This window comes from Platalea leucorodia (assembly GCF_965183815.1).
Source record: "Platalea leucorodia genome assembly, chromosome: 2".
NCBI lineage: Eukaryota > Metazoa > Chordata > Aves > Pelecaniformes > Threskiornithidae > Platalea > Platalea leucorodia.
Genome location: NC_138824.1, coordinates 116,064,979 through 116,091,146, shown reverse-complemented (window position 1 = coordinate 116,091,146; position 26,168 = coordinate 116,064,979). Strand labels below are relative to the sequence as shown.

Below are 26,168 nucleotides of genomic sequence, written 5' to 3'. Positions count from 1 at the left end.
ACCTAAAGTGGGATTACAAAGGTAATCTCTGCAGGATTCAGCATTTCTTCTTGCAATGCTCAGTACATTAACTGAGACAATGTGTGCTGTGCCAAATCTTACTGCTGACAAACAAGAAGTTTGACAGAACACAGCCAAAGTTTTAATAACAATGGAGCAATAAACTTCTGAGCTATGACCATTATTTCTCCTTATGTTAGCATAACATAGTGAAAAGAGTGTTTTTCACTACACATTCACTCAAATTAATTTTATTAGTGTAGTTATAAAAGCCAACAATTGTTCTTCAATCCACTAAATCCTTCCAGCATTTCTGCTGTATTTCAATGCAGAGCTTTCATTGAAAACATTTACTTTGTTCCAAGAATGTTGCTGAATGTGGTATAACACAGCACTTATTTCTAGTAGCTGTATTTTATTTTTGTTCACGCTGGTACTATTCCACAATATACATGTAATAGTGCAGGACATGCCTCCACTTGCACATGCCAATTTTATACGTGGTGTTTAAAAACATACTAAGTACTTTATAAGCACTAAAATACAAAAATTGAGAAGTGCAGACTCCAATAACTGAGTCACTGTTACTATATTTAAGTTCAACAAGTACATCTTTTTTACTAACTAAAAAAAAATCATTTTCTATTTAACTTTAAAAATATACAGCTATATCACCATTTTACTGCATTGAAAATACAAAGGTAAGAGTTGTCCATAAAAGTACATTCTCTTTCTGAAAGGCAATTAACGTGAAGGGCAAAAAGCATTTGTCTGAGCAAAAATAAACTTGTAAAGGCCTTGTATAAACAACAAATTCTCCAGAAATATGTTTCAAGAACTTCTCTCTCTCTCTCTCCTTATTCTGTTCTCCCCCAGAATTAAGAACAATTGTCCAATTATCTCACAGTTCATAACAATCTACACAAATTTCCACATTCCTCTGTTTCAATGGATGTTTTTGTAACATCTTGAACTGTCACAAACTCCAAGTTTAAAGCGCAGGATAAATTCAAACCACATTCAAATTTAGAATTAGTACCTCAGGGGCAGATGATGTTAGCTTCTGTATTTAGAGAATCCAATGATCAAAGTTCTATATTTAATACGATGATGTGGTTACATAGAGCTGGGCAGTAACGTCACAATATTTTGAAATTATTTTCCCACTCCAGAAACCTCTCAGTGACAAAGTTGCATTATGTCTGACGCTGAAGCTGTATCTCAGCCATTTGCTTAAAAAACCCTGCTATTTATTAAACTTTCATATGCCAAGGCTCAAAAAAAAGGTCTGCTATGCCACACAACAATACATGTATTTAATGTTCAAATATCAAGTTTAAGACACAGTAACAGAATTTATAGTCTTTACAAAAAGCACCTCCCAAAATGTTTTATAAACCTCTCTTTTGGAAGACTTTTTGAAGAGAGCTCAGATTTAGTTACGTTAAACCTCAGTGCAAAACAGGCTAAGAAAAATAACTTCAAGAAGAGACAGAGTTGTTAAAATAGTCAATATTAGGGGTCTTGAGATTCCTTCCATTAACTATGTTTAAAAACAGTATGAACAACCAGAACAGTATCATACTACTGTCATTCAAAACGACAATAATGCCCTCTTGTGAACATTATTTGCTGAATAAAAATCACCCCCAATACCACCACTTTGACTGTGCAATATAGCAGTCAAATGTCCATACTCTCTTCAACTAATGATTTTGAAGAAATTTACTGTATTCCATACAACTAGTTACCGTTCAGTTACAGTCATTCTATATGGACAACAATAAAACTTGCACCTTGATTTGTTAAGACTGTTGGGCTCTCCATATTTCTTCTAAAATATTTTTCAAAATCTTACGGTCTGTTTTGACAAGTTTAATTTGTTGTATCTATTAAATTTATATTTATCATCTGGTTTAGTAGCTTGCAATGCGCATACCGTCATTACTGATGACAAACAACACCTTGCAAAGAGACAACCGGCATCTCATATTACAGTTAGAAGTGTTATGCTCTAGCCTCCGATACTACTCCTGACCCACAAGCACAACTGGCTACTGCTTTCATTGGCCTTTCCCAGTTGGATCACTGGTTTGCAGCACCACCTGGCGTCAGTCACTTCACGTAATCAACCAAACCGTTGGTCAACCCAAGCTCAGGCAGACCAAAACTTCAGACCGCCACAGTGACTCCTCAGGATGACTTTTATGCTGCCACCGACTCTTTCATTTGCAGTACTCTGAGCAGCCTAGTCCACGACCCCAAACTTCCCGCACCCAAGCCCACTGCTCTGATGATACTTCTACCACTACCTTCACGTCTCCTCAGCACAGAATCCATAACCGTTCTCCTATTCTCAAGCTCAAAAATGTTGTATATAATAGTGGCAGCTAGCTACCCAGGAAGCAGAGGTACCAGCTGAGCCAGTAATGGGCTGCTCCCCAAGCCTGCAGCCAGCAAGGGGAGGCTCTCATTTCCCCGGGGAGTCACCATGCAACGACCTGACAGACCCCCTCCTCAACGAGGACATTTCAGCCTTCAGAAACAGCATCTCCGTCTCCAGACGTTCTTACGAAAAGGCAGGTTTTAGCTGAGATCCAGAGGACATCCAATCAACTTGCAGAATCCACCGGCTAGCATACAGACTACTATATATAGTAAACTTCAGTGAGAACCGAGGCAGTTTAAGCTTCTGATTGGGGGCCATAAGGACTGATGTTATTCAAAGGAAACAGTAGTTTCTCAATCAAAACAAACCTCAAAAAGAAAAGCAGATGATGCGAGCCTGGGATCCGGAATCATGTTTTGCAAAACTGAAAGTTTAGTCTTGTATTAAACCCAGGCAAAACAAAACCAAAGCAAAACCACAAATCCCAGAAACAGAGCGAATACCACAAGGTTCCCTCGACTGTCCTACAAAGTTACCCTGCAGACAGCAAGTGTTTTTGACAAACCCTTTAATGGAGCATGTGTAGTTACAACCATAAGGATACTTTTACTACATGATCAAAAATTCATTCTGGCAGTACTTCAGCCATTTTCTTTTCTCGTACAACCTTTTCACCCCCCCCCCCCCCCAATTTTTTTAACAGAGATTTTTAAATATTTTGTTCACTTAACATACAAAGAAAGAGATTTAAAAGCTTGCTATGAAATCTGAGCTAAATAGTTAAAAAAACAATGGATTTGGGATTTTTTTCCCCTGTGTGTGTACTGTGGTAGTGTTAAAAAAAACAAAGTCAAAAAACCCGGAACATTTATAACCAAAGAAGGAAATAGCAGTATTTTTTCTATTTTAACCACAGTAAGTTTTACAAGCAGCAGATTTTGCTGTCATTAAAATAAATAAATAGATCAATACATCTGATTAGCTTCCTAACTTAAGTAACACTGCTTCTTCACTTGCATATTTATATGAACAAAACTTCCAAGGGAGGATTGAAAACACTGGCTCTAAATTTACACATAAAGAGTTAACTAGAATACAAAATAGAGAAATTACCTAAAACTGTAAATACATTTTTCAGATTAAGTTATCCACACATGCTAAAATAAGCATTTCTTAGAGGGTTTTAAATTGTGAAAAAAGGCATTAAACTGTCGAAAGGGGGGGGGGGGGGTGGCGGCGTCAGGCAGAGAATAAAAATTAAAATGCAAAACTTAGCCCTGCCCCCAGCCCCCAACCTACTTCAGAAAGAAATCCACAGCACGATTTAAATCAGTTTTGCTCTGCAGAGGATTCTTTCAGTGAAGGTGTATTCAGCTATTATATTTGCAAAGAAAGTGGTCTTAATGACACTACCTTTTGGAAAGTCCTCCATTTAATTTAGACAACATATTTCTCTTTTAAAGCCTACTCTAAGGAAAAAAACAAAAACACCCCAAACTCAAAAAAGCTAGAAGGAAGGTTCTTTAATTCTCACTGAAATAAAGCTTTCAGCACTCTAGTTAAAATCTTGGGCAACAATACAAGAAAATATGTATTCTACCTATCTTAAATGTATTATATACTTTTGTGAGGTACCTCATAGGTAGTTCCATAGTGGCACGTATACTGGCATTGTCTGTTGGTCTCCGCATCTTGTTCAACATTAGTGTAAAAAATGACTCCATCTCCGGAACAAGATACAATCTGTTTGTCATTGGTGCACGGTAAGAATTTTGCACTAAAAATATTGGCCCTGTGTCCTGAGCGAATGGTTGTTAAAACCTAAGGAAGAAAGAAAAAGAAAGGCTGTATCAGGTTAATATTTTCAAAGCAAATAAAGAATAGGAAAATAACACAGACTCTGGTACTATAAAACATCAGTTATATACAGGCTGCCAGTAACCTACAGGTTAATACAACAGAACAAAGAAGCTGTCTTTACACCGAATTTCTTCTAACAACAAAGCGGTTCCACAAGAGACATTCACTTATGCACTTGCACAAAGCAGTCTGCAAAATGAAAGGACCGGAATGCAACTGCCACCTTTTGTTTTTAAAGTGCTAGTTACATATCACATCAGGTTTCTCTAAGTAAAACATTAGTCCAGGGTGATAGTGCAGCCAGCCAGCATGTCAGCGGGGAGAGATTTAGAAGATCTATAATATTGTGGGTCAAGAAGAATAAGGCATTGTAATCCAAGCCAACTTCATAGACTTTAAAAATTGATGCTGCTCTTAAAATAAACTCACTTTAAAAAGGAGAACCAAAGTTTATAAGAAAGCATGTTTTGAAACCAGTCAAAAAATAAACATTTAAGAACATTATTACAGGGCAATAAACTGAGACTTGACTTAGTCTCAGTGACATCATTCATCTACAGTACAGCAGAGAAGCGTATAATTTACTTCACCATCACAGTTGGTTTTAAACACTTTGTGATGACTCTTTATATTTCCTAACATACTACTTATTAGTCTATCAAAACTGAAAAAAGTCCATATGCTTTCCTGTGCACTAGTGAACATTCTATTCTTACCTTATTTCTCCCATCTGCAGCATTTAAACCAAACTGCATTTTCACCACTACTAATAGGAAAAAGATATTTACCAAGTTGTTTACAGTATGAAAATTACTTCCAAATTTCCACTCAATTAACTTAATCAAAGAAAACATTATGCAAATGAAGTTGCTCTGTCAGTGATAGCTCATGCCTAATATTTCACAAGTGCTATTTCACACCTTTTAAACAATTCACCAAGAAAAGGTTAACAGTGTATCTGCATATTCTGAAAGATACACAAGGCTGAGTATTTAAAAAAAAAAAAAAAATTATCAAAATCAGGAGATATAATCCATTCATTTTATTTCAATAAATCTGCCTCTTCATTTAGATTTGTTCACATCTCTGCATTTTACTGGAAACATTCAAGCCCCAGACACTCAAAAGAAATGAGGAACTCCGTATCAAAGGAGCAACTCAGAACAAGAAGTCCATAAGGTACCCTAGTTACAGATGACAGTTCAAGATGGCATCTGTCAATCCCACCTCTGATTTTACGTTATTGCTACTGTGAAAGAAATATTTTTGTCCTGACGAGAAATCCTTTTTGATATCCCTAATAAAAAAACCCAAAAATATATAACAACGAGGGGCTTCTCTACCACCTTAGATTCCCTTCGCCAGTTCTCCACTGCTTCCTCCCTATTACTGAACATAAGCAGGCAGACTTTTTTCTCTTTGCTCTGCTGTACGGGGTCCTTCTCTCACCAAATTACATGTGCTTCTTACTTTTCCCCCTTTTTCTCACAAACCCCACCTAATGCCCTTGCTTTTCATGCAGTCAATAGCTAACTTATTCTAATCTTCTGCTTCAGTTTTCCCCATCTACAGATCTCAGTTTAGACATGGAGATCTACATTTGATGATTGCCCTCAAACTTGGAAAAACTCACTTTCCCTCCCTTCTTCTCTCCTCCACTGTAAACTGAAACAGCATTCAGCAATATATACAGCTACACATTTTCAGTAACAGAAAGTTTTTTCACAGGCAGACCTAACCTTGTCTTGCCTGCCCCTCAATTTCCTGACTATCTTGCACAGTGTTGCAATAAAAAGTATTAAAGTATTACAGCATTTATTATATGCAGAAGATTTTCCATGCCCTTCTTGACTTGCACCGTACAACTTTTTCTACTCTGGTTGTTATACTGACTTAGAGAGAGGAGAAAGAGGCATAAAAAGTTGCTGGTGCCTAGGCAGCAAAAAAGATGAGAAAAATGTAACACACACAACCCACCCCCAAAAGTCTATCGTTAGCTACACAGAGTAAAACACTACCACCACCTTACTCCATTGGAGCATTTTACTACCAACATGTAACAGGCTACAAATACTTGATAACTGAGGAAAGGGGGGGGGGATGACAAAGAACTTCAGATGTTCTTCAAAGTACTTGACTAGCTGTAGTAATTCAGACACCCTCATAACTTTTGCAATTGCTTTAATTAATATGTTATACAGACAATCAATTGAAGAGGCAATAAATTCAAGAATTCAAATTGCATCTCATAAAAGTGCAGATTAAATCTTTGGTACGGGATTACTAATTCATGTAGCAATCCCAGAAGCTTGCATACAAGCTCCATCCCTTTGAAAACTGAGTGCTCAACCTGATGTAAATACATGAATTTCCATCTTTTTGCACCATATTTGTAGCAGGTAGAGCTTTAGCTCCAGCCAAACTCTTCCCCCCTCCCTGCCCCCAGTAATGTGATGCCTAAAACAAATAAAATGAGGAAGGAAAGATCCACAAGACGAAGAATCCTCAGGCATCCCAAAGTATAATAAAGTGCTCATCCTTTTGATTTAGACTTGCAATTACTATTAGAAATCATAGTAACACATCTCTCCTCAGATGGACAAACACTATAAACATATAACCTATTCAAACCTGAGAAACATATTTAGAAAAATTTCTCCTGAGACACATTACACAGTAACAATTAGCATTTGCATCTGGCCATACGTAACACAAACTGGAGTGCCTTACATAAAAATTAGGTAAATGAGAGTTAAACAAGACTAAATGCTTCCTTATTAAATTCAATATTTTACTAACACGGAAGACTATACTGATAGCTGAAGTCTATTTCTGCTAATCTAGCTAGCTCGTAACAGAAAGTATGGTGATAAGGATATCTGCCAAGATGACAGAATTACAGTAGAGTTCTGGTACCAATACCAATTTGCTCCCTTTTCCTGTATTGATTCTGTTACTCAAGCCAGAGAACATAAGCTAACACAATTGTAACAGTCATTAAAAACTGCATCTCTAGTACATTTCAGGAACAATACTGATGATTAAGTCTCCTTGCTAGTACCTGCTGTTTTCTAATTGCATTTGCATATATTGGGGGTAAAAAAATAATTAAAAAAAAAAAAATCTATCTGCTCTGCTGTTATGTAAAAAAATAACTCAGCTGACTGTTAAAAATAAGAAAACAAAACATCTCCTATATTTCTCATTTGTCTTAAGCGCAGCAGTAGTACACAACAGGGAAAAAAACTCAAATCATCCCATGAAAGCATAAATTGCTGCATCTATTAAAATATTACAATCTTTTATATGTTAATACCATAATTATAGATGATAATGATATAGCAACTATCCCATAGTGATATATTAAAATAAACTCTGCACAATAAATAATACTGAACACCCTTTACTTGCATGAAAAATTTTTACTTTGCAAGTCTCTCCAACAACACTCACTTTGGAATATATCCTTCATCCACTTCATAGTTGCCTTAGATACCTCTTCTTCTTCAGCTGAACTCCCAGTCCAAGAGAAACCCTGGTCTAACAACACTGATCTGAAGTTTGTCAGACTGACACCAATAGTTGAAAGAAAGAGATGAAATTTGGAAGCTATGGCTCCTTTGGGGAAGTGAGGAAAAGGGCCTCAACTATAGGCACAGGCAACGCTCCAGATCACTATTATTTTCCCACCACAGCTCTTCAGGAAGGCAAAATATTGCTGCTTCCACAGCCTTCTATTCAAACTCTCTTCCACCATACCAACCACACATTTTGGTTCCCCCACCATATTTAATTTTTCAGCACCTCTTCAGGGTTTAGTTCTCAGCCTCTGAGAAAGCGTGGGAGAGAGGACTTCACTTGAACGTTGCGGCATAGGATCCCCAGCACTGAAGGACACAGTTCAGAGCACCTGTTCTAGCAAACTATCAGCACCTCCTGAAAGAGCAAAGTGTGGAACACTGCTACTACGTGATGGATGCTAGCTGACGTTACTGGAAGCCATTCGACTGCATCGTAACCCACGAGAGCGCAGAAGTGGAAAAGCAGAGGCCTTTACGGCACTTTCCCCTGCACAAACCTGCTTCCCCTATTTCAGTATGAATTCTTTCCTATTCACATACATGCACACACAAGGCAATGTAATTTCAAATGGTAACAAAGTATTATAATAAAGATTGACACTTGAATATTACACAGAAAGACAACTCAGTATATTACATACAGCTAAAGCTAGTACAATATTTTAATACTAAAATGAAACAGAAAACAATTTATCTGACTATAAGATTTCACAAGAATTACTGAATCCTATTGCTAATTCTGACACTAATCTCTTGTGAGACCATGTTCCTTTTGTGCCAGAGCACCTACCATAAAATGGGATAATACCTATGTCACAAAGGGATTAGAATACTAAGGTTTTAAAGCACTGTGAAGTTTTATTCCCATTTACAAACACAATAAAGTGCCCAATATTATCTTTGTCAGATAATAATTAATATCTAAAAAATAATACCTTAATATCTTGAAAAATAACAACTTAAATCTTATTTGAAAATTACTGAGTATCCAGAAACAAACCTACCTTTCTGCTGTAGGGATTACTAATTACCAGATTGGTGTCATCCGAACCAGATAAAATATATTCTCCTGTATCATTCCAGCAAATTGTATTCACCTGCATGAATTAACAAAAATTAGCTTAGACTTACTTTAATTCAGTTTTCAGAATATTAGAACATCAATACTCATTCAACACTACAGAAATAGGAGTTAACAAATTCAATTGAAATGATGTAATTTCTAAGCAGCTAGCACAAAAAAAAATTGTGTTTTTAAAACAAATTGATAAGGGAATCACCTACTTCACCTATGGCATCTCAATTACTCCCTCTGCTCCTGAAGAGTCCATCAGGTAAATTAAGCCTTCCCACAAAGGCCTCAGTAGCCAAAATTTTACACATTCAGGTGCTTTAATGTACCAAATCTGCTCCTCAGAGTTCTCCGAATTTGAACTGGAGGGCATCACAATGCTCTCCTTATTGTATCTTCACCATATCCAAATTCTGACCATCCATTGCTTTGTATACTTTTCAGTGACCACACCTTCTCAGGGATCATGTGAAAAGCACCGCAGAATCCATCCCAGACCCCTTTTGAGAAGTGTGAGTATGCTGGGAAAGAAGAATCCTACAATGAGGTACAGAATCATATCGGGAGAACTTTACAACATATTTCCTTATCAATTCTCCTTTTCACAAGACTGTGTTTAATAATGTGTTAATGAAATAAAGCTGTAAAAGCAGTCAAAATCCAGGAAGCTCAAAAAGTACCCTTGGAGTAACCTGTCCTCAGGCAGCAGCTCATGCACAGGCACCAAAGACTGCATGCATGACTATTATCATTATTCCAAGTAGCCTCTAAAATAGCTTTAAGTGTCAAACTGCAGCCATCAACATCTTCTGTTGGCTATATTCTGTTGGCAGAATAACTGCCTTAGTGTGATGTACCAGAGTGGACTATAAAATCAGTGAAAAAAACACTTCATTCTAAATCCTTTTCTTATGCTTTTTTTAAATTATTATTCAAATGTCTCATTCTGAGCCTGAAAAACAAATTCTTTTTGTTTAAAATAAAAGTACCCACTTTAGTTACTATTTTAATCACAAGCTTAGGCGGGGTCCTTAATTAGGCAAAGTTGCAAAATCAGAATTAGTTGTTTCAGATGGATCATATGGGCAACAACTTGACATATTCATTGAGGAGCTTTAAATGAACTTTTGCCACTCAAAAAAAAAGATACCTTTTTGTCACAACAGACATGCCTATGGCAGAGTTAGCTCGATGCTCAGCAGCAGTCAAATAATGTTAGAAATCATTAGGAAATGCACAGAAAAGCAAACATTCTGTCAGTGTATACATCCATGCATGGCAAATCTGCGTCTTCCACACTACGCAGTTTTGGTTCATATCCCACTCCCGTATTCTCCGTTTCTATTACCGCCCATTGGAAAAGAGAAATTATGAAAAAGAATGAGTAGAGTGATCATAGGTATCCAACACTTTTTATTGCAAGAAGCAATTAATTTGAACTACTCTAGGGAGGGGATATGACAGAAGCTTATAAAATCATGAATGACACAGAAAAAGAAAGAAATAATTTTCCGTGGATCTTTACAGGACAGGAAATGGAAGGCCTTCAATGAAACCATCACATGACACACATGGCATTGTATTAAAACTGGAATTCATTATCACGGAATGTCCTAAACACCAGAAGTGGAAGAATACACATATTCATCAACGAAAAAAGAAAAATTATCAGAAACAAAGATGCAACTTTCACCTCCATCTGTCTATTAAAGTGTGATGTGTTTTCTAGAACACCCTTGAACTGCTATCTGCTTGCCCTGTCTGAACTTTTCTCAAACTTCACTACTGGCCACTCTCAGGGCCAAGTTATCAGGCTCGACTGAGCATCAGTATGACCTTGCACAGCTATTCTTATGTTTTTATAACCCTGGCTGTCAATCACCAAGAACCATGCACTCAACTAGCCCCCAGATCCATCTATCATTGAAGTAACCTGTCCTAACAACGACTGTACTTTAAAAATGTTGTCAAACATAGCACAGTACTACAGCTAGGGCAAACACAAAACCCAAGAATGTTCATTTTCATCGACATTTCCTTTCAGGCAAAAAAATACTATCACTGCCCTAAAGAAACCAAAATGCTAATACAAGGATACAAGAATAGAAACAAGAACAAAACACTGAAAAAACAAGGAAGCTGCCAAAAAATTTAAAAACATGATGTGAGAAAGAAGAGCTAGCACAAAAATTAAACAAATTGAGGGGGGTAGAGGGGGTGTGCGTGTGTCCAAAAACAAAATCTGAAGGACACGAAAGCAGAGAAAGCATCAAAGATGTAAAGGGGAGACAGGATTATCTAAATTGCAGCGTCACAAGCCTACACAAGACATAAATCATTCTCCTTCTAAATTCCAGTTTCATTGCACTGATTGCCTCAGCGTTGAGCAATTTCAATACACCCTACCCAGGCCAAAGCTAGTTCAGAAGAAATCCTGAAGTGAGATGACATAACCAAATGTGTGCTAGAAGTCTATAACTAAACAGATGTTTTTATTCTGTACCAGATTACCTTCTCAACATTACTGTCAAAAAATAAGTCAAATAGTAACAAAGACTTTCAGCGGAATAAGCTTGACTTTTTTTTTCCCCCCAGAGAACACCGACTTTCCAGTAAGTGATCAGTCAATACACTACCTTTCTCAGTGTTCGGTACAACCTATTGACCAACAGTGAATAACCTCAATAAATATGCATATGGATCACTAAAAACAGATGCTCCATAAGAGCAGATTAAAAAAAGTTCTCACGTCTCATACACACGGTAGCAAACCCACTATTAAAATACACTGTAAAACCAGGACTAGCTAGAAAATTGGTTTGTATTTCGAAACGGTGTAGAAAAGCCACGTATCTACTACCATCACAGACACTCAACACCCAACTAAAGCATAATGTAACAGTTACTACACTAAGGGTTTGAAATTCTTGGAAAGAGGTGTTAGAGCCAAAAGAAGGGATATATCGAACACAAATGACAGACAATTACTAACATGATGAGAAAAGTCAAAGGGTGTGTAATTAGCTTTTTTCTATTAAATATTCCATATTATCAACTGTATATAATTTTATTTGCCACTCAACTAGCCTTGAAAGGAAGCAGCAGGCACTTTTGATTCATTAGTTAAATAGTCAAAAATAAATTTACTATCTCTGTGTTTTCCTCAAAGACAATGCAGGAGGCAGTACAGCCAATCCTTAAAAAACTGAAAAAGCAAACTCCTCACTTCTATGCAATGTAGAAGTAGAATTCAGTTAACAGAATACAAGAAATAGAAGAAAGGAAATAAAGATGACTGTAGATATCCAGAATATCAGAAAGATCTCCCAAGCAAGGAAGGGGGTGAGAAATGCAGTACTTTTCATCTATGGAGGAAAAGGTAAAAACTTCACATTCTACCAATATGCAAACAAACTTCTTATACTAATTTAAGCATAGCTTTGAGGACTACATCTAAAAATGACTTGCTCACAGGTGCCATCCTGAAGGAGATGTATGCCACAGAGGATGCTTGTTTGTTACTGAACTGAGTGTCTATACCTAGAAATGAGAAAATATTCCTCCAGGTAAACTTCTTTCCTTTATTTTAAAATGTAGTGTTTGCTCATGTCAAAGGCTCCATCTACCTATGCATTCTGCAGTTCTACCTTCCTCAGCTTTCATAGGACCAGAACTGGAAGAAAGTAAGTGGTATTTTTACTCCAATGTGGCTTAGAGTTCCTTTCTCCTCTACTTTCCTCACACTTCATCACTGATGGTCCAAACTGATTATCTTTCAACATTTCTCTTTTGGATTTAGCCACTACATACAGAAAGCATCTCACCTAATTCTATACATTTCCTCATAATCTTAAGCTCCCTTTAGAGTTAACATGGAAAATGGCAACTTCTGGCACACATACGACCTCACTCTGAATTGGACAACGTGAATCTTGTTGAAAGAGGCAAATCATGCCCTGGAGGGATGATAAGGTTACAAGCAGACATCAGTTATTTGGTAGACTAATTCAATTACTTCACATACTACTGCTAGAATCTGCGTGTTCAAACGAAGTGGAAAATTGCACTATTTCAAAGACAACGGTACCTAAACTCCGAGATGAAAATACTCACATGCCAAAAAAAAGGTGCTCTGGTAATATTACTGCTACAAAAGCATGTATACTTGAATTAATTCATAGAACTATTCCCTTCTTCAAAGATATTGTACCTGAGCACGGTTACAGTTACAGTCGTATTTCCCACAAGATCTCTCTTTTGTGTAACATAGATCAAATGGTAGGTAGGAAGTTGGACTTTACTTTTAGCCTCAATTAGAAAAAAAAAAATCTTGCCTTAAGTATGTTGTCCACCGTGTCCAATAACACAGCATGCTTTATATAGAAAATACAAGTCACAACTTATTCCACACAAGAATGCAAATGTTCTTAATAAAAAAACCAAAACCTAAAAGCAACCCCCCGTCCAACCCTCCAAAAAGCCCCAACCACCCCAAAAAAAACAAATCCAGAAACACTCTTAATAAGACAACTATCGCATTCATTCTTCACATTTGAAATGCATGCTGATTCAGCAAGTGTGTGTGTGTGTGTGTGTGTGTGTGTGTGTGTAAGACTAATATGATCTTTCAGCATTGACTGTATAAACATTTTAATCACTAAGGGCATTGTAATTTCATTTACTTTCAATTCACAGAGTTTTTTAAAGCAAGGAGTAAGAAATCATACTGAATGGTTGTTTGCCATAAAAGATTATTCCCTGAAAAAAAAACCCCACACTGTAAATGAGGTAAGAACTCCTAATACCCCGTTCTTTAAAGGTGGATAGTTCTGAGCACATTCAATTCCTAAAGACATTTTTTCTAATTGTAGAAGTATTTTAAAGACCTGCATATAATGCTGTAAGTTCATAATTAAAACATTTTCCACCCAGTAAAACAATAAAATTAGGTCACATGTTAAAGCATACTTTAAAAGCTAACACAATCAATTCCAAATGAATTTTCAAACACATATCCACCAGGTAGATCCAAGCAACACCAAATAGCCAATACCAAATTTGCAATTTCTGTCACATGACACACGGGCAGCTAAGTAAAATAGAGATCAGTCACTCCATTTTAACAAGTAGCAAAGAAATACTATTTTCCTGTCCCCCTGTTTTATAGGCAAAAATGACTATTTTTACAAGGAAACAATGAAAAAAATAATTAAAAAACTCCAACCAACTTCAGGAAAAGAAACTTGAAAAATTTCATCTTAAGTATAGTTGAGGAGATGAAAAACTACTAGAAAAGAAATTCCAAAGTAAAAATCACTGTTACAATCTTAAATTCAAAACCTGATAAATTACACATAGAATCATAGGATGGTTTGGTTTGGAAGAGACCTTACATTGTCATTCTTATAACATTTATTGAAGAAAACCAGGAAATTAATGCATTTGTTTTTTTAAGTCAACACCATCTGTACCAGAACATTAAACTTACAATGGTAGTCAGTACAGCAAAAGTAGCCAACTTTTTATATACAGCAATTCTAACCCTTGCCTTTCCCAGCCTTTCTAGTCTCTCAAAAATACATGCAAGTCAAAAATCATGCTTCTGACCTCAAGGCAAAGGGCTAGATTTTATTAACACTCTTTCTTTAAAACCACTACTGTGTTAGTTAACAATTATAACATTCCTTAATTTCAAGCTACAAGAGTAAGCAACTCAAGGTAAAAAAAATCTTTACATTTGACCAGCTTTTGATATAAACATGTTAAAGTATAAAATTTACACTTACATTTTCACTTTTTATAGCACATCTAGTATCCCTTCACTTTTCAGATATCTTGTACAACAAAGACAATGCTTTCACAATCACGAATTTCTGCTCTGTTTGTAAAAAGTAATATGGCAATCTCTTTGCCCTGTACCTAGTTTAAGTAAAATCTTTTTATTTAAAAGAATATGACTTACAATATTTGGACCACTTTCAAAAATTAAGTATTTAAATAAGCAATATTTCAAGTTATGTTATTGCCTTTCAAGGGAGGCTTATTTTTGTTTTTATTGTCTCTTTAAATAAGCATGTATCACTTGATCATTTGCTTTTTAGACTTGGAGAATAAATCACTCAAAACACTAATACAGCTTTAAGTCAACAAGGCATATCAACATAGCACAAAACTACTAAAGATTCCATTTTAAGTTGAATTCTAACTAAAAAGATAAGCATGTGTTTTCCTGGCATAGGAGATTAATTCATTCAGCAGTGGGATGCAGTATTAAGGTATACGAATGGGATTTTGTTTTGCTTCAAAGGTGAAGTGTCAGGAGTTTAAGAAGAAACAAATACCTAGAGAATTCAGATGTAGATCTCAACAAGCGGAGGTTTCCAGCTCAGTTTTAATACATGGTATTTGCATTTTTAAGTTAAAGAACTATTACCGTGGCAACAAAATCACAATTTAACATCTTTTAACAAACAAAAAGGCAACAAGTGACTTACACATCCATCATGCACATTCAAGGTTGCTTCAAGTTTTAATCTTTGGATAAATTCTCTTCTCCCTGTGAAGAAAAATACTAATTACATACTCTTTTAAAACAATAACACTGAAAAAGTAATTAAGAACCTGCTAATGGGCACTAACAGGTAAAAACCTAAACAATAAATAACCAGAATATAGATGTAAGTCTTGAAACAATTCATATGGTTCTCATTCTACAAATGCTAAGACAAGCATCACATTTGCTAGCTCTTCCACCACGTTTAATAAGAGTACAGAAACAGCAAAACGAACATTTCACAGGTTCACAGGCTGATGCTTCCTCTAAAACTTATAGCTATAAAGTAGAAAATAACCCTGTGGTTATTTGATTAATTTACCTGAAAGACAGCATACTTGCTAACACAGTTCAAGAAGTATGACCTTTTGTACAGGAATATAAAGGAGAATGTGTTCAGGTCTCAACCAGAAAGTAAAACAAAGCACTGGAGGTTGATCTTCCAAGCATTACCTACAACTCTACATCCCCTCTTAAACTAGAGAAAACTCAGCTTCAATTTCATTATTAATGTTGCATTTTGAAAAGTAACATTGAAGTCCAGTACCATTCCATTTGAGATATACTTAAGGGATAAAACACAAAGGAAACTTTTGGAAAGGTAATGTGAAAGGAAGAGATGATTGAGAAAGAAGAAATCTATAAATGTATATTGAGTAAGGCAAGGTACCAGGAACTTTATGTCCTTATTCCCTATATACAAGCTGACTCACCACTTAAAAACTAACGCTACTGTACTATACACATGAAGAGGGAAAAATAAAGTGTATTGAAAACAATGTGGTCTCTTCCTGAACTAATGTTTAAACAAATAGCTCCAACTTTCATTTAATTAAGAGTGCCCCTGTTTTATGAAAACAGGTTATAATGAAGCTAATAATCCCCAGAAAGCACTTTCAGAAACAACAAATACTGATAAACCTAATCTTTTTACTTAAATCCTAAAAGCACTTAAACTCAAAGACAAAAATCTTTTTTGTCCTGTATTTGTATAACTCTCAGAACAAAACTTCAGGTAAGAGCATTAGATGGTAGGCCTATGTTAGGCTACACTGTTTTCAAATATAAAACCTATTGAATTCACTCAAAATTAACCTTCCTGCCTTCCTTCAAGGAAACTACAGAGTCAGGGAAAGAACCGCAACAGAACCCTCTCCACATCTGAAAATCCTACATTTCTGAGCTTGTTTTGGTTCAGGTCAAGGCAGAACCATTTCAGAGCCCAGTGCTGCCTCTGGCAATGTGACGCAAATTTGGAAAAGTAATTTCTCCTCTCTCCACTTTGTTTCCTCTTAATGCCTTTATTTGTCCCATATACTCTCCAGCACTGAAAAAGAAGAGCCGATACCCATACCCAGTCCCTCACAGCCACAGGCTGCCAGAGCACAACCATCTGACTGAGAAGCAGGCACTGAACATCCCTGCCACGCTCCCTTGAAGACCAGGAAACCCTTCAAGCAGTACCAACTCCCGCAGGTCCACCTGCACCTCATTCGACGTTCATACCGCTTTCCCTCCATGAAAAGGTATGTTTTGGTACCCAGTTTTTGCTGGAACTAGAATTCACCCCCAAAATTCAAAATCGCTCATAACACAGCTCAACTACCACATTAGATGAAGATCATATTTTGGCAAAATATTTGTTCTTTAAGAGGAGGTACTGACTGGGTGAAATGGTTATAAACAGCTTGCCTTTAAAGCACACCTAAGCTAGCTTTAAAAAGATAAACCATACTCTCTTATGCCCCATTTTATAGACACTGAAATTGTGACATCTCAAGTGCTACAGTTTCTGTCAATCAGGAATAGCCATGATTAGAGAGAGATTAAAATAACAATCTTATGCACCACGCGCTGCTAGCAAGAACGTAGGTATTCTTAAACTGCGAATACATCTACCTAGTTCACTATTCTTTCTTTACCACTGTTTCTTATCCATTTTTTTCCCCTAGAGGAACAGACTTTGAACTTAGGTCCTTAATGGTTGGTTTATTGTACTTTTCAGTTAAATCCTACCCATTTTTTCAAATCACTGAACGATACACATATTTTCAGTGACAATTCCTATTTTAAGGTTAATTTGATTTCTACAACACTTGCTGGTAAGTAAACGTGAATACTGAGGTGGGAAGTGTCACTTGCTGTGTGCTTATATATCAGTTTGCATAATAAAACCCAACAATTTGCTTCTAGGGTGCTATTGTAATGCAAAATGCAGCACAATAACACATGAGCCCCAATAGGATAACTTCACTAAGCAAGGTATGCTCCGCAGGCCAACACAAAAATCCAGTGTTCGCCAGTCCCATCACATTTTCACTTGCAGAACAGAAAAGTCTGATAGCAGTGGATGATTCCTGGGCATTGCATTATATGCATGTAACACATCTGGAAGCGAGGTGATGTCTGCAGATCAACACACAGGCACTTGCTGAGAATCCTCTGTACCGAAACACTAAAGGAGATTATTTTAACTCATTTTTAAAAACAAGCAGAGCAACAGATTTTCCTCCTTCCTGTATGGTCTGGTTTTAATCCAAATCACTTAAATCAGCAAGCAAGAAACAGTAAATGTGTTCTAATCACATCTTCGATTGCAATTTTGATTCCTTCAAAGAAGTCTGTTGACAAAATTAGATATGAACTGACTTGTTGTCGTTGTTAGATTAGGATTTTTTGTTCTTAATAAGAACACAGTAGCTATACAAGTTTCAGTAAATGTTTAACTTAAGATACAGACATACGGTGTCTCATGTACTTATACTCCCCCATTTGAAACATAAAAAAAAAAAAGTTAGGATTGCACATGCTAGCATATGTGATTTGTTATACATGTGATTAGTTATTTATCGTGTGATCACTATTTATCTAAATATTGATTTCAGGGAGGAATTAAATACAAGCAAAACCACAATGCTTAAACAGTTTCCTTATTCCCTAAAGTAAAAAGGGGGCAAGGGAGAAAACAATTAAAACGTTTTGCCTCCAAAAACCTTCCTATTTGATAGAGTACTAAACACAATAAGACAACAGCATGGATTTTTTTTCTAGTTTATCTTATCATTCAAAACTAGAACCACTTTTTTTTTCCTAAAATAAAAAACAGAACTACTTGAATAAACTGATCTGAAGAAAATACTGTCTCTGCATTTGCTGTTTTTAAAAGATGAGTTAAATCAGTGGATCCGTTTTCCTTGTACTTCAGCAACGACTTCCACAAGTTCATTTGTTTGATAAAAAAGCTCAGCAGTAAGTAAGTACTAGAGTTTTCTAATATTTAAGTCACTTGAATATTTTTGTCATTTTCCCATTTTTATCACATTAAAAAATTGAAAAAACAATACTGTTTATCTGGTTTATTAGTAGGCTACATTCTTTTTTTTACTCTTCAGGTGCATCACAACTCTCATTGCTAGACTTTCTAACAGTCAAATTCTCCACATCAAGGACTCCGCTCTCCCAGGTGGCAAGAATCTTCACAATCCTTAATTCTCATTCATCTAATCCAATGGCTACCTGTTCCCTCCACCTTCCAACAAAGGTGGCCCTCCTGGCTCTCCCTTCAGCCGAGATGATGGAGGAGTCCCAGGCTTTTGACAAAAATCCCACAAAGTACTTCTTTTCTTATAAAATCAGCATCAAGACCTCTGTCAAGTCTTAGGTTTTTTCCCCTCTAATACTGTGTACAGGCTCCGTAAGAGCCAGAAACGGTTTCTTTTTCCCTTTAACGATGTGCCACCAGAAATGGAATAATGTAGTTCTGTGAGGATGTTCCAATATATCACTTCTTATATTCAAATAAGGCCTGTTTAAAACAGGGATCAAGTGATCAAGCTGTCATCACCAAGATCATCTCACTGGACAGTGGAATATACATGAGGTTTGCTTTGAAACCACTAAGGTGAAACCATCAACAAGAATAAAATAAAACAAAACAAAAAAGCACTGTTACGTTTCAAACGGCAATGATGACCTCTCCGTGAAGTGTTTACATAGCTGAAATTTGGAAAGCTACCAAGCTAACGCTCCACCCACCCATTTTCACTAGACGTTATGCACTAACTGAAGCCTCAAGGTACAGTGCCGCCCTCAGTACAGTGATCAATAATTTTTTTAGTTTATGTTAAGCTAGAGACTAGAGGACCGTATCCAAGGCCACATTCTATGTATGGAAGAAGCACCACTTTGAGTCATTCAGAATATGAATTTAAATATGGAAAAGTGGGCAAAAGAGAAACTGCAGCTGCTTCCTTGTAACTTATTTCTGCAAAATGTTCCACTGTGCACATCAAACCAAACGATGCCTTGCCACTGCCCTCTGGAGAATGACTGAATTTTGGTGTTTGGGCATGTATACACACCTTTAATCTCACTTCAGGGAGCAATACCAAAATACCACCATGTCCCTTGTATTCCCCGCTCACGGCAGTTATGACACCATTTAGGTCACAATCCTCAGTTTAGGAATAGCTGGTCTGGTGCTTTCTACACGGCTATTTTGGCAGAGGTACACATACCTTTCTTTTGTAAGCGACTTAGCCAATGCTACTTCAGAACTGATGACAGCAGTGAAGTTTAATGCTTCAAGCATGTAAAACCTTCATATATTTAAACCTGTACTCCAGAATTTCCCATTGAAAAAGTACAGACCATTTCAGGAAGAGAGATGAAGGTCTATCTTTAAAGTACATTTGTACTCTACAGAAATATGACTAAACTTTGATCCAAAGCGGCACCACCATGGTATGAGACATTAAAAGACAACCCTTATTCAGAAAACCAGTAATAGATCCTGTTTGTCAAATGAACACTCATTTATGTCAAGCTGGCTCTTTCCAAGGCCAAGTCCCTCAGCGCTAGCTTGCTGTGACATTTGGAATGCCCTAGTTTAAAACTGAAACGGAGCCAGCATCTGTTCCCAATACAGAGCACATGTTATCTTGCACTCTAAGCGCATTTAAAAACTACTCTTCATTTTCCAGGGTAGAGTTTACATATTTCTGCAGCCGCTCCATGAAAAGATGGCAAGTCCGGTTCATTTGTATATAGGTTATTTTGCTGGATTGACTACGTCAAACTCTGCACAGTGATCCAGTATAACTTTTGATCCACGTCTCAGCATGCTGTTTTTCCAGCAGCCAGAATTCTTCATATACCGTACAGTAAACAGGACCACACACAATATGCACTGATTTAAGTTTCATCAAGGTATGTTAAAATTCTTGAAGATGAATTAAAATCTTGAAAAACATTTGTTAGCTACCTAGACTGACAGTGGCCCCATTTTATAGACACTGAAACTGTGACACAGGAAAATGAAACAATTCATCAACGGAGAAAGTGAATCAGCAGGACTGCCAGAAACCAAATCCATCGGTGTGACCTCCACTCTTTTGATCAAGGCCCTGCGTTATATTTCCTTATTGTTTTGTGCTACTGTATAAATGCCAAAAAACAGTAACTCTTGCTTCTGTCAATGTTTAAAAGATTACCTTTCAAGTTACTATGAACAAATACTTCATTATGGTTTAAGTTCAAAACAGATAACCCAAATTCTTCTCTGCTCTTAATGACACATCATCAAGCCTGAAGGTCTGAACACTACAAAGAAGATACAAAATATTTCAATTTCTATGAAGAGACTTACTTGCTATTTTAATACGCAAGAGTTTTGCTACTAAACACCCAGCATCAAACAACTTGGTGTTAATCAAGTTTGCACTCAAATCCTAAGACACACTTCAGAATAAGCTTCATGTATTAAGAACACACAACTTTCACGTATTAACACTAAGACAGAAACTACAGAAGACAGGACACTATGCCCTGAATTACAATCCATCAAGCCTATAATATCTCCTGGTGAGCATATTGATACAATATTTGATCTTAAAAGAAACACAAAAAGAGATCTGCTTAAGTTTAAGAAAAAAAAAAAAAAGCTCAGCGATGTTATGTATTTTAGGGTAATTAATAAGCATTTTGGAAAAGACTTCTGTTTCGGTTTGCTTCTACCACATCTACAAGAATAAGTTACTATAGGTAACAGCACAGATAAGATTTGTTTACACTAGTAGCAATGTCTGTAATTAACTTTCAAACATATTTCAGATTCTAAAAGTATCCACTCCCAAACGTAAGCTTCCATTGGGCTCCATCACTGGTAAGGCTACAAGCACTCAAGCTTCAAACCAATGTGTTTAATTTCTGTTTGAAATTTACCATGTTTTATGCTTGAAAGATACTTAATGCATAAAATTCAATTGTACTAATATCAATTTTTAACACGTTCTCAGTGGCAAAAATGTGGCATAAAGTACAGCTACCTATCTTAGAGAAGGCATTTTATCTGTGTATTCTAAGTACCAGCATTTGAGTGAGTGAGTGACCTTATACGGACTAGTACTAAGTGGATTTCATTCACAAGTACACCATATTCTGACAGCTGTCCTGTCCCCACTTACGCTGTCCATAGTAAAGTCTTCCGTATTGTTCTTGCCACAGATTGCAGCTGAGAAGACAAAACAAGCATGTTTCTGTGACAGGAGAAAAAAAATCCCAGTTTTCAGTAATTTTGATAGTCGTTCAATCCTTTAAAGTAGTCCAGTGATTGTCTACTAACTACTCACTAAGATAAAAGGCACTTGATATTTTTATATTATGTCACAAGTATTTCTGATTTCTACAGAGCAGAGGACAAAAATTCATGTGATGAAGCAAAGAGAAGCTGTATCTACGTAAAAGACAACCAAAGGCAAAAAGATAACATGTACCACCTTGCTCTTCGCAACACAAAACTATCTGAAATAGCTTGCGTGATTAACTGATGTATGATTAACCAAACGCGAAAGCATTTTCTATTTTCTCCACCAGCACTAAAATATGTTTCCCAAGTAAACAACTTGAAATTCTAGAACAGATACCAACACAAAACTGAATAGTCACCAGATCAAGAAAAATACACTTGAGCCCTGTTTTCTTCTCATCAAAGGAATCAAAGGAGGCTTCCACTCACTGAAGGCAAAAAGCAATATTATGCAGTTCCAAGTTGGAGTAAACAGCACTTCTGTAGGTTTCAACATGTCTTTGGAAATGCTTTCCTCTGACTTTGAAAAGTCTTCATCTGAAATAGTATGTGGAACAGTAATGTATGTTGAATATTTTCTTGTAAAAATGATATTAACATAGTAACCCAGACAATCCTTACAACACTTTGGGAAATACACACCACATCAGATACTCTGCTTTATTTTTGCAAGTACTACTTATCTGCGTAACACCCAAGGTTAACTAGGAGCTCTACTTTCCAGCAAGAACAGACAACGTCTAAGAAGCTGCAACAGGGGTATGACTCTACCCCAGTGCAAAAGTTAAGACTGGTAGCAACAGAACCATGATCTATTATCTCCAAGCACTCAGACAAAATGAATACTGGAGCATGGAAAATCATTAGCAGAAGGAAAGAAAAAGTTACTGGAATCTGCTCTTAAGAGAAGCGCATTCCTAGCAGGCATGTCCTCTTACGGCTGCAGATGCGTGTGCCCAATACTGCTGCCAGTCCTTCCATTACCTTTAAGTGTCTGTCACAGGCTACTGCTTCTTCAAATCAGCCAGCAGGACTAATCACATGAATATCCCCTAGCCCATTTCAGACAAAAGGTTCTGGGGTAAATAAAAGCCTACTATTTAAAGCTGTTTAAGCTAACTCAATACACATTTTTAAACAGATGAAGAAGTGATTATATAGAAGCTTACCAGTATATCTAAAGAGACATGTCTTCTAGCAAAAAAGCAGAGAGCCTGCCTTTCCCACAAGGATGTCTCAGTGAAACTGAGAATTTGGACAGGGTGGAACTGAATTAAAGCATTTACTATTCTGCACACCTACCTAATTAAACATACCATTTAATCCTGGGTAGTATAGGAATTATACACTGCCGGCTTTGGGGGAAGATGTGGAATAGATACATATACCGTAACAGACATAGGTACATAACCCTGTGAGATTACAAGTGTAAACACTTGGAAATTTCCCAGGATTAGAGTTTAAAGATAGATGATGTCAAAAGTTGAGCTAAAGTAGAAATCCGAGTCTCAGTAGTAGATGACTATTAAGTAACACTGTGACATAAGTTGAATTATCATTGGGCATTTAAAAACAAATGAAAAAAAGCTTCCTTTTAAAAGTTACATTGCTTGTTGCATTAAACTGCATGTATTCATCCTGGATGACCAAAAAAACCTGCTGTTTAACTCAAGAGACTCGTTTTCTACTGAAAAGAGTTTTCAGGACATAACAGTGTTTCTAAAATAAAAACAAATTAAAAAGGAACCACATTTTTCCTCATTTCCTAGGAAAGGTAAATAATGGGAACACACTACAATGATAATAACAACAAAGCCATGTAATCTAAATAAAGAGGTGGTTTTGGTTTTGTTTAATAGTATTCAATATTTGCGAAGTTTCAGTAATTCAATAAAGGTTGAACAAACATCAGTAATGGTTCAGAACGCATTCAGTTCACAGGGAAGGGAAGGATGGATCCTCATCTTCCTGATGATATCTGCTAAGTAAAGAGCAGCAGCATTAATGATGCATTCAATTTTCCTGAGGAAAGCCTGCAAATCCTTGAAGAACAAAATGAGGAAAATAAGGGGATATTAAAATTCCCTGATGTGACTCAGATTCCATCTCGCAATATTCGTGTTCAATATTCCATGATTCAACGCATACTAAAGCATTTGGGACATATCTGAATCAGCAACTTGCTAAGCCCCAAAGACAAGAAAATGCTGAGACTTGCACTTTATCAGTGAAAAATCCAGCTTTCTTTGAAGGCTGACATACTTTACATCTGAACTGATCTTTTCCCTTACTGCTGGGACAGGACTAGTCTCAAGTGTCAACAAGTTCTTGATACATGATCAGTTATATCCCACTAGACTATTTTGGGGACATTCAAGGATAGAAGATCAGGAATCACACGCAAAGTCACAAGAACTCATAGTATTGCGGTGCAACAACTCAGAAGGGACTAAACACGGATATGCTTAATGGTCTACCCTAATGCAGTTAATGGAAGCCATCCAACTGGAAAAAGGCTACAGGGAAAAAAAAATATTAAAAAAAAATAAATAAAAGAAAGAGATCTAAACAGATCTCCCACATCACTGCCTCATCCTGAAATACAAATCCAGTACATGCAGTACACGACTTGTTTTTGCAGCAAGAGACAGCTTTCATGTATCCAAAGCTCATTATTACAAGATCAAGGTGCAACTTGACTGTGAAGCTGTCTGAAACACTCAGTATCAAGACACAGGCAGTTATTTACAAAGCAAATACATCCTTTGTACAAAGATTGTCTTTAAAAGCATACAATGTAAATTCAATGAAAAATTGCAATCAAAAATGAAAAGATATTTAGAGTGCACACAAATCTTTACAGTCTCCAGCTGTTTGCATGAGAAGACTGAGACTCCAAAGGCCATAAAGCAAATACATTTGCATCCTAAGACTGAGTATAATTCAGGTAATATAATTATACATGCAAAGCCTTGGGACTGCAACACACTTACATACACTCATAAACACACATGATTAATGTTCAGAGCACAGACACTACACATAAGGTTAATCCCTGAAAAACAAAAAGTACATCTGCATAATTCAGTCCATGTCAAGCAAAGTTGACAAAACTGCAGGCAACTTAAAAGGCCTCTTGTTGGTTTTCTGTCCTTCAGAAATTCAATCTGAAACAGTTGTAACAATTTCTGATCATTTCCTACTAGCTCCACTTAGGTTGGATGTATCTGTATGCAATGCCAGAAATCCCCCTTCCATACGTGTTTTTTTTTATGCTGTATGTCAAGATACAACAGCAGCAAAAAAGTTGGTGATTCAGAAGATTAAAACATCAAAACTCAGTAAGTGGGTTCATTGATAACATCTGATCTAGACAGTACTAGAAAAAAAGAAAAAACAAAACCCAAAAAACAGGCGTCAGCAAAGTAGTCCCACTAAAGAACACAATAACGTGATCTGTAAGGGTCTACGTTTTTTCACAAGTTGATGTTATTACATAAAAAAACAGAAGTTGTACTCCTATCAATCCCCAACATCCTAAAAACTAACATTGGAAATTATTCTATTTCAGGACAGAGTGACAGAAGGCACAGCATAATCCCAGACCCTGCATATCATATTTTTTTAAAAAAGCATATATACTGAAGTGATTGTCAACACTTTACCACTGAGTAGGAACAAGGTGGAACAACAGTAAGGAGACAGAAGCAGTAACACAAACCATAACAATTAAACCACAAAACACACAGGGAAGATGTAACTGAGAAAAGGTCAATGATATTGTTAACTACAAGCAAAGATTCCTGAGACAGTAGCAAAACAAGCTATCAAATTTACATAGCATAGTGCCACATGGCTGTACCACTTGCAGGTCCAACTGGCTCCTGCGCCTCCGCTTCCACAGCTCAGGTAGTCTATGGGTGAAATAGTCCCAAAGATAACAGAAGGCTGATTAGACTGAAATTAAAACTAAGCATTCAGCACTCAGACACCAGAAACACTCATCCAACCTTAATCCTGCCTCCCAGCTCACATCGCTTTCTGGTTTTCTGGTATGTACCAAATTATCATCAGCCAGCTTTTCTTTATTTGTTGCCTTGTACAGATGATTCTGCTATACTAATGTT

At 36.6% G+C, this 26,168-nt stretch overlaps 1 protein-coding gene across 4 annotated transcripts in view; it reads right to left on the bottom strand.

The window, feature by feature from the left end:
- The window catches only part of DCAF6 (DDB1 and CUL4 associated factor 6), a 90,574-nt gene that overhangs the window by 58,220 nt on the left and 6,186 nt on the right, over positions 1-26,168 (bottom strand). For all 4 annotated transcript variants that reach the window (XM_082304346.1, XM_082304347.1, XM_082304348.1 and 1 more), the window contains exons 2-4: positions 15,397-15,458; positions 8,835-8,927; positions 4,025-4,210 (exon numbers count right to left, since the gene is read on the bottom strand). In XM_082304346.1, the coding sequence (XP_082160472.1) occupies positions 4,025-4,210; positions 8,835-8,927; positions 15,397-15,458 (341 nt within the window). The remainder of the gene's footprint in view (positions 1-4,024; positions 4,211-8,834; positions 8,928-15,396; positions 15,459-26,168) is intronic.